Here is a 9,578-nt window from a genome sequence, read left to right as displayed (position 1 = left end):
ATAAGTTTGAAACTGTTTACAGTATTTGTTGTGGTGTGTTCATTTTGTTGTATTGTGGTTTGTCAGCCCTCTACCTCAGGAGATTTTGTTTTAAGTTGTGTTGAGTGATATTTTTTTACACTCTGTTTATTTAAGAAAAAACAGAATTGCACTGAAAGGAAGAAAATTCCTTATTTTTTATTGTTTTTCCTAAGAACCATTCTATTTGAAAAAAGAAACAAAGAAAGAAAGAACTAGAAAAGATGTCTAGTGAGGGGAGAATTTTTATTTTATTTTTGTATTGTGGTTTCTCCTTTTCTACCTCAAAAAAGATTTATTTTCCTAATGTTAAGGCAAACTTTGTTTTGTTACTGTTCCATTGTTTCTAAACAAAAATGTTGATTGTCAGGGCCGGCGCTAGGGGGGGGCTGAGGGGGGCATTGCCCCCCCAAATTGTGTCTTTGCCCCCCCAAGCACAATGCAAGCAACGGCTATTTTTAAAATGATCTCTGAACCAATCACAAAAATGCATTTTGTTTTACAGTGTGAAGATATTTCCTTGCTTATTCCTGATTGGCTCTTTGAGTCATATAAAAATCGGCAGACTGCCCCAAACAGTTCAGTTCGGCAGTATATGTTCTGTTAGTGTGAGCGAGAGGCAGGTATACTGGTAAACACTTTTTTTTTACAGAATTAGTATTCTTTTGTTTTCTTTATATTTTAATTTCCCAATAATATAAATATTCTCACTCATTCCTATTTCCACGTTTGAATATTCTCAGTCTGTGTGTAGGTACATTTGTCAGCTTTGACTTAAATTTGTATTAAAGCCTTTCAAGAAATAGAGTTGTTCTATTAGTAATGGCAATTTAATTAAGGGGGCGTATTAAAATGAAATACAATTAGATAATCTTTTTTCTCCATTTACATAATCAACATGTATTTTTTAATCATTGGGTTTTAAGTTTAAGTTCGAAAACATGCATTTTTATTTCTTTACCTCATACATCACTTTAAGCCAGTATCAATAGCTTGGCTGTCATCATTCATGCACAAATCAAGCCTTGAATATATTTCTGGCTTCAAAAACATGACTATCAACATGCCCCCTCATTAGGTTTTACTGCCCCCCAAGCAAAGCAGTCCAGAACCGGGGCTGATTGTGATAATAAAGTATTTTGTTGTCACGTACAATGTTTGGCGAAATTCTATCCTAGGTCTTTTGGATCCTTTGGATCTATGAAGCTTAAATATTAAAAAGTATCGGTATCGGTATCGATATCGGTGATACTGGCCCTGTTTTTACTTGGTATCGGATCGATACCAAAATTCCCGGTAACGCCCACCTCTAATGGAAACCAAACGAAGGGGTCACGGTAAAAAAGCTGCTAGCTGCTATAAAGGTGAGCCTCTAGTTATTGACATGCAAACAAGCGAGTCAGAGTTAAGGTGCAGTTGACGTTTTTACAGGATTTGCCACGTCAATTGAATTGCACCAATCAGATTGCGTGTGGGCGTAACCTCAGTGGTTCTCTCTGGCTGAGTACTGAGGTATTCTGCCATCGCGTCGAGGCGCAAGAAGGTTCCAGATAAAAGGTAAGAATTGTGTTTACCAAACGCGTGGCGCTCATTTAAATGTAAGATTCGGTACATTTTTGGTGTATAAACTGTATACTGGGTTTAAGTTGGTGGAAATAAGTAGGACATAGCAATTTGTTGCTAGAAATAGCTAGGTAGGTCAAGTACTGACACACAGCATACTACCTTACTAAATAGTATGTAAAATAGTGCGTTACTTAACAAGTTTGGTATACTGTTTAGTACACTAACATGTTGAGTAGTGTACTGTGTGGGTTTGCTTATCTTTTTAGGTTGCTTATCTACATGACATGTTTGTTTTCTCTACAGCTAACCTGTTATTGGATCGAGACCCTGTAACTCCGGTTCGAGTATCAGTCCTTCACTGCTCCGTGTGACGACTAGCGTTGTGTTTATGTCTTTATTTTACGGAAACGGTAAGTTTTATCAGTAATTAATGTCGAATTGCCTTATTTTACACACATAGGTTCAGTTTCGATTCTGTAGTCATATAGCTTTTGTGGCTAACTGTTCGCGGAAGGGTGTGAATGACTTAAAGAACTTGGATCAAAATGGCGTCTCACATACTTTTTTTTTTACCATGGCGCACATACAGCTGCTTTAGCTTAGCCTAGCCATGACGCACTCTGCACCAACTCGAATTTGGCACATGCCCTCCATGATCTGTCTCATGTGAATGGTTCTGGTGTGCTTTTACGTAACTGAACACTCCTTTATGTCATCCTGACAATTTAAAGGTTAACAGTAACAGTTACGTGTGCAGTTATCCATAGCAAAATATAATGTGGACTACAGAGTATTTGCTTTACAACACACGTTTTAATTAAATAAACCAATGAATAATTACTACAATCTACTGAACTCTAAACCTTTGCTCTGAATTAGGATCCCTGCTGGCAACCAATCCAGTGTTCTGGATCCAGATCTAATTTTAGTCTGTGCCTCTCAAGGCCATGGATAGGCAAACGTAAATCAGTTGGGTGGAAACATGTATACAGTATAATCGGCTTCTTTTTAATATTTCTGTTCTTCTAAATCTAAAATGTTATTGATTGTTATACCGATAAATCAACCTCAAAGCTGTAAAGCTTAAATATTGTGATAAAAATTTTAGCTATTACAGTGCAAATTAAACTAATGAAGTCATTTACATACTGTAAATAAGATGACATGTCCATAGTTGACAATGAACCTGATGAAACTGTAGAATGGTAGATAGATATCACAGTTTAAACAAATGGAGTGCATTTATTTGTTATATATACATATACAGACATACAGTACAATTAAATTATTTCTTCGCGTATCCCAGCTTAGTTTAAACTAGGATTTGAACTCTCAACCTATCAGTTGATAGCCCAAAGCTCTACCCACTGGGCTACACTATGTACAATTATGATTTGATAGTTCTAACTGAAATTTTTGCACTGACAGCTGCTTACTCTGCATAAGTGCACCACAATATCAAAATTTATCAAAACATTGCATTGCCAGAACCTGTTACAGCCATTTCTGTTGACTTTACATACTTAAAATAAAATGAGAAGTAGTTATTTGGTTCGGTTACAAGTATTTTATATAATACATTTTAACTTAAGTATTTATCAACGTTAAATGTAACAATTGCTACTCTCATAATGAATTCTGATCCATTAATTCTAATTTTAAAAACTGAGATTGAGATTGTAAATTAAGGTTACATATCACCCAGTTCCACCAGACACTCACCAGGACATTTTAAAGCTGTAAAATAGTCACTTTATTGAGAAAAAATATTTCTTAGTGGAGAAAGCCACACTACAAGGTCAGATCAGTTTAGTTTTGCCTGTATCAAAGAATTTATTGTCCTAATAACAGCATAATAAGTCATGTAATCATGGTTAATACTTAAAACACTCTATTGTTGGCTATGGATAAAGTGTATAATTGTATGATTTGTTTTTTGTTTCCCCAGAGCTGTTGCGCAGCTGTTGGAACGCGAGCGGTGTAAACCTAGACCTCGAGCAAGGATCTTGTAGCCACTGTGGCAAAATCTTTTTCATGTCAGAGACCGAGCACGCTTTCAGTTGTTTATGTCATCCCGTCTTCTCAAGACAGAAAATACCCAAAAATCCTTATCCGAGATCTTTTTGTCTTGCTGATAGTACCACAGGCTATTCAAAATGTCTGTCAACGTCAACCGCAATGTGTTGGATCAGTTCTATCGCTACAAGATGCCCCGTCTGATTGCCAAGGTACTTATGACAGAGGTTTGTTTAGTAAATAATAATAATCTCTATACTATTATTTTATTTATAATTGGTTTTCTACTAGGTGGAGGGCAAAGGAAATGGAATCAAGACTGTCATTGTCAACATGGTTGATGTGGCAAAGGCACTAAATCGGCCTCCAACATGTAAGTTAAGTTTTAAGTGGTGGCCAGTTCACTAAGTAATTCACAGCTTGCCTCTTTAATTCTCCATAAGGGTGGCACGGTGGATAGCACTGTCATCTCATAACAGGGAGGTCCTGGGTTGTATTTCCAAGTAGAGAGGTCTGGGTTCTTTCTGTGTGGAGTTTGCATGTTCCCCTTATGCCTGTATGGGTTTCCCACACAAGCTCCGGTTTCCTCCCACAGTCCAAAGACATGTAAGTTAGATAAATTTGAGATACAAAATTGTCATTTTATGACCGGACAGATTACACATGATTCATCAGTTTAAGTTCAATGTCCAGCACAAAGTGTAAAACATGGTAATAAAACCCTAATAAATAAATAATCAATCTTTTATGAAGTACAGCAGTGTAATAATGCATATACACTAACCATGCATGTACTACATTTATATAAGTAAAGTTCCACTGTGTATTTACACAGATATAAGCATTCCTTATGGTATTAATTATGTCTTCTTGCATGCTGTGACCATTTTTCTCTACATTTAAAGCAGAAACTTATGTTTGACAAACACATTCTCTGTATCTATAGATCCAACCAAGTTTTTTGGCTGTGAGCTAGGGGCGCAGACCCAGTTCGACTCGAAGAATGATCGCTACATTGTGAACGGCTCCCATGAAGCCAATAAACTACAGGACATGCTGGATGGATTTATTCGCAAGTTTGTGTTGTGTCCTGAGTGTGACAATCCCGAGACTGACCTAGTAAGTGGCTGCTAACCTGGGCAGCTTTGCTGCAAAACATTTCTGATGAAATTATAATAAAAACAATAAACAATCTTTGTATTTCAGCATGTTAATCCAAAGAAACAGACCATTGGAAATTCTTGTAAGGCCTGTGGGTATCGGGGCATGCTTGACACTCGCCACAAACTCTGCACTTTTATTCTTAAAAATCCACCAGGTAAGTTTCCTTAGCCTGCACCAGTACTGATTGCATAACAATTAAACAAAACTGATCTGTCAACTAATCGTGTATGATGATTCCCTGCTGGGTAAATTATTGGTCCAGTCCATCATAAATTGTATAGATTTGAGTTTTTTAACATACACGTGACATTAAAGTGAATTTAATAATCCTACCTGCACTATACATTTTTCATAAGCACCTTCACTTCTTAAATATCGCCATGTATTTATAAAATACAGAGAGTGACAGCGGATCTGTGAAGAAGGAGAAGGAAAAGAAGAATCGGAAAAAGGACAAGGAAAATGGCTCAGGCAGTGGTGATACTGGAAACCATAGTGACATTGATGCACCACAAGCTGTGGTGCGTGTTTTGTTTATCTTTATCCACAATAATCCTAATGCATTACTGTCACTATGGCTAAAGGATAGTGATGTCTAAACAAAGATGTCCCAGTAGTGTACATACAGTTAAGGCTTTATAATCATATTATAGCCATAGTGTTTCTGACCTACCCAGTAGTTTCAAGTTAAAACTGGGTTGAAGAGTAAATCTAGAAAAGAGACTCATCATTTCAAGTGTGTGTGGTAGGATGATAAAGATGATGATGATGATTGGGCTGAAGAGACCACTGAAGAGGCCCAGCGTCGCCGAATGGAGGAGATCAGTGACCATGCTAAAAACCTGACTCTCTCTGATGATCTGGAGAAAACCCTGGAGGACAGAGTGAATATATTCTACAACTTTGTCAAAGTATGTTTTAACCACACATGCTTCTGTTTTTTAAATGAGTTTTTTTATAGCAAAAAAAACAAAAGCATTAATATGAGTTTAGAGTTAAAGAGGTGCTGGAGTTTTAAGTTCAAGACTAGTTCAGATGAAGGCTTTGGATCAGTGGTTTTTAAGCTGTGATTCTCAAAGCATTCCCAGATGGTATGCAATATGACCTTGCTAAATTAGCTGTGTGTACTAATGAAATATCTAATTTTGGTATAAAAGGTCATTTATGAGCTGCTTAGTTTTTGCTTAACGAATTTTGCAGCTAAGGATGACTTGTCAACATTTTATTGTTAGATAACAATTACAACTATGAAAAAAGTCTTTAAAATCCTTTATTTCTAAACATTTTATTTTATTTTAAGCTCTCTTTTGTTTATTTTGTCATCTTTTGCTTGTAGCACAAGAAAGAAAATGGCACTGTAGATTCGGCAGACAAGGAGATTCTGGCTGAAGCAGAGCGACTTGACGTGAGGGCCATGGGACCGTTAATCCTAAGTGAACTGCTATTTAACGAGAATATTAGAGACCAGATTAAGAAATACAAACGCCACTTTCTGCGTGTAAGTCACGGCAATTTTACTGTCTGCATCTAACATATTTAAAGGATGGCATTGTAGTAGAATTTACATTTTTAATCATGCTCAGGCGTGTTATTTTCAGCCTACATTATAATGTAGTATTGTTTGATTTATAGCATAATTCACCTTTTTGTTTCTTTTCCACAGTTCTGCCATAATGACAAAAAGGCTCAAAAGTATCTGCTAGGAGGATTTGAGTGTGTGGTGAAGCTGCACCAGACACAGTTGCTACCCAGAGTTGCCGTCATACTTAAGGACTTGTATGATGCTGACTTGCTGGAGGAGGATGTCATCCTTACATGGGCTGAGAAGGTGTGAATATATATATATATATAGAATACATGTACATGAGAGGTTAGGGTTCTGTTAGCGGCAAATTACTACTGAATAAATGAATGATCCCTTTTGGCTTCTCTCGTTAGGGTTCTCCACAGCAGGTAATTCATCTGCATATATAATTAGTAGGGCTGTCACACGATTAAAATTTTTAATCGAGATTAATCGTGATTAAATAACCAAATTAATCACAAACTAAGCAAAATTTTAACAGTTATGCACATTTATGTTGCAAGAACATGTTTACCAATAAAAACATTCATGAAAATTATGATAAAATTATTAAATCTAAATTGTTTTTAGAAAGCCAGTGCCTATATAGAGTTGTTAACAGCTACCCATCTTTCAGCCAGTTATTTAAAATGTTCAAGTCTGTTCACATTATCTTGCAAAAGTGAGGATCTTTTGCTGTTCGTAAGCCTGCCACTGAAAACAGGCGCTCATAATATGAACCATTTTTGGGCCTCAACAAATTGCATATTCTAATAGCTGATCAGAACGAGTTAAAAGTACTCACTCAAGACTTCAAGTCCAAATTCCTGCCTCTGGTATTTTTAATGCACAGTTTTAGTTATTTTAATTTGACTTTACGAAAATAATTTAATATAATAATATCTCATCGTGATTAAAATTTCAACACGTTAATTAACGCAATTAACGACAGCCCTAATAATTAGGCATAGTTTTTACGCTGGGTTTCATTCTTGACCCATCCCTCTTATTTATCCGGGCTTGGGACCAACACCAAGGGTGCTCTGATATGTGCTTTCCCCAGTGGTTAGCTTCAGGTGATGCCATGCAGTAGTAATGAGGGTAAGATACGTTAATTCATAACAGTGTAGAAACTGCTGCTATGGCCTACATAAAAACAAAAATATTAATTGCTAGAGGGAAAGTTATTACTTAATTGTGTGGAGGTACAGGCCTGCCTGAAAAGTGTACTCACCTTCATCAAAAACAATCAAAGCATGAAAAAACCTGGTAAATATTTGAATGGCCTGCCTTAAATATATAATGGCTGATATAAAGACAGTTTGCATAACCCAAAAACCTCCTTAAGTTCCTTAAGATATGTGTTTTAGCTCATTTTAGAAAGCAGTGCAGTAATGTTCCAATGTCCTTTAGGTGTCCAAGAAATATGTCTCTAAAGAGCTGGCCAAAGAGATTCATGCCAAGGCTGCTCCTTTTGTCAAATGGCTAAAGGAGGCAGAAGAGGAGAGTGAGGGAAGTGAAGAAGAGGAGGAAGAAGAAGATCACAAAAATGTGGAGGTAATCAGTTAAAACAGTGTTAGATTAATGAGTAGAATATCTTTGGGTTATATGTTTAACCAGAACTTCATATTTATTATAATAAATAGTGGGTTTACCAAAATATGCAGTACTTTGTGCTAATGACCCAAAACATTCGAACCACCTGCCTAATTAGATTTTAAATAAAACAGGATTCGCCTGACCAGTTGAGCTTTTACCACTGCTTCGATGTCCAGTTACGATGCCTTCATGCTTATTGTAGATGCTCATTGTGGACTGGAGTTAGCCTGGGCAATTTGACTGGCCTGTGATTACGCAGCCTCATACACTTGTGACATTTATTTCATCACAAATATTCAAATTATCTACAATTTAAACCACAGTAGCTCTTGTATTGGTTTATCTCAAATGCCAAACCTGTATGTCCTTTGGTATAAATGAGTCTTGGCTACCCAGCAAACTGTCAGCAGTATGTGGCCCATAAATCCTTGGACCACGATGGGTCGGTGGGAACTCAACATGGCTGCCTGTGAGCACTAGTTGCTTTCCCCTTCTGAGATGCTTCAACCAAGATGTCTGCCCATATCTACTAAATGTAACATGTGCCTTGAGAGTACAATCAGCACAACATTTAATGTTCCTGACCATTACATGCATGATTGATACTAATGTTTTGCCTCATCTATGTATTTAAATTGGAGCTATGTATTCAGTTTGGAATCTAAATAGATAATACACAACCGTAATTGGTTAACGATGAACAGATATAGCTGTGGATGTTTTTTTACTGGTACACACAACTTTTTTTATTTTTTGCTCTCCAGGTTGTGTACTCTTCTTCAGCTCGTGAGCTAAAAGTGGAGACGATCCAGCCAGAAAAAACTGAAGAGGAGGATGATCTTGATATTGATGCTATTTAAAGAAATTATACAACTTTCACAGCCAATTAAGAACTTCTACCATTTCTTATTTCCTAATAATTGTAATCATGTATCCTAGCAGCCTCTTACATCCCACCCTCTTTGCATTTCTTTCTCAGATACTAAGGCATGGTTTAATATGGCTCTTTTTGTGTCTAGCTCTTTTAAAATGTTGGGTTTAAATTCTCTATATATTGAGCAAATTGAATTAATGTTATTTTTTCTTTTTGATTTAATTGGTTGTAATTATTATGATTTCTGTCATTTAATAAAGTTTGTTTTTACTTCATTTGCATTTGTCTTGTACTTTCTTAGCGTTGTGATAGTTTTGAGAACTTAAGAGTTTAGAATTAGATATTTCCTCTTGGTTAAGACTTCAGTTAAGGCTAGGCATCCTTTATAGTATTATTTAGTTTGCATTTTCATTCATCACGGTATTCTGCACTGTACTGACACTTGTACATCAATGCGATCTTTAGGCATGTTGTGTAGATTAGTCTATTCAAGTAGTTTTAGTTTTTATGGACAATGTTTATGAATATTAAATGTATTGTTTGACTGTTGTAATGACAAATTATATATGGGTGGTTGTCGTCCGGGAGCTCCGGTTTCCTCCCACAGTCCAAAAGACGCAGTCAGGTTAATTGGAACTACTTAAAATTGCCCCAGGTGTGGGTGTGAGTCTGGGTGTGTGTGTGTTTGGCCTGCGATGCACTGGCGACCTGTTCAGGGTGTTGCCCAGTGATTTGCACCCAAAGGATAAAGTCGTGGTAAAACACAATGAATGTTTA

General features: G+C 36.5%; 1 protein-coding gene across 1 annotated transcript; it reads left to right on the top strand.

Moving 5' to 3' along the window:
• Positions 1–1,492: 1,492 nt before the first annotated feature.
• On the top strand, positions 1,493–9,076 carry LOC134315131 (eukaryotic translation initiation factor 5-like). The gene is made up of 12 exons (XM_062996123.1): positions 1,493–1,575; positions 1,888–1,994; positions 3,533–3,812; positions 3,892–3,973; positions 4,547–4,719; positions 4,807–4,918; positions 5,164–5,285; positions 5,514–5,675; positions 6,101–6,262; positions 6,428–6,592; positions 7,742–7,885; positions 8,692–9,076. Exons 3-12 carry the CDS (start codon positions 3,741–3,743, stop codon positions 8,785–8,787), a joined length of 1,290 nt encoding a protein of 429 aa, XP_062852193.1. The 5' UTR covers positions 1,493–1,575; positions 1,888–1,994; positions 3,533–3,740; the 3' UTR covers positions 8,788–9,076.
• Positions 9,077–9,578: the final 502 nt, after the last annotated feature.

Source organism: Trichomycterus rosablanca, chromosome 5 (assembly GCF_030014385.1).
Source record: "Trichomycterus rosablanca isolate fTriRos1 chromosome 5, fTriRos1.hap1, whole genome shotgun sequence".
NCBI lineage: Eukaryota > Metazoa > Chordata > Actinopteri > Siluriformes > Trichomycteridae > Trichomycterus > Trichomycterus rosablanca.
The sequence above is the reverse complement of the archived record's forward strand: the minus strand, read 5'-3'. Positions and strand labels throughout refer to the sequence as shown.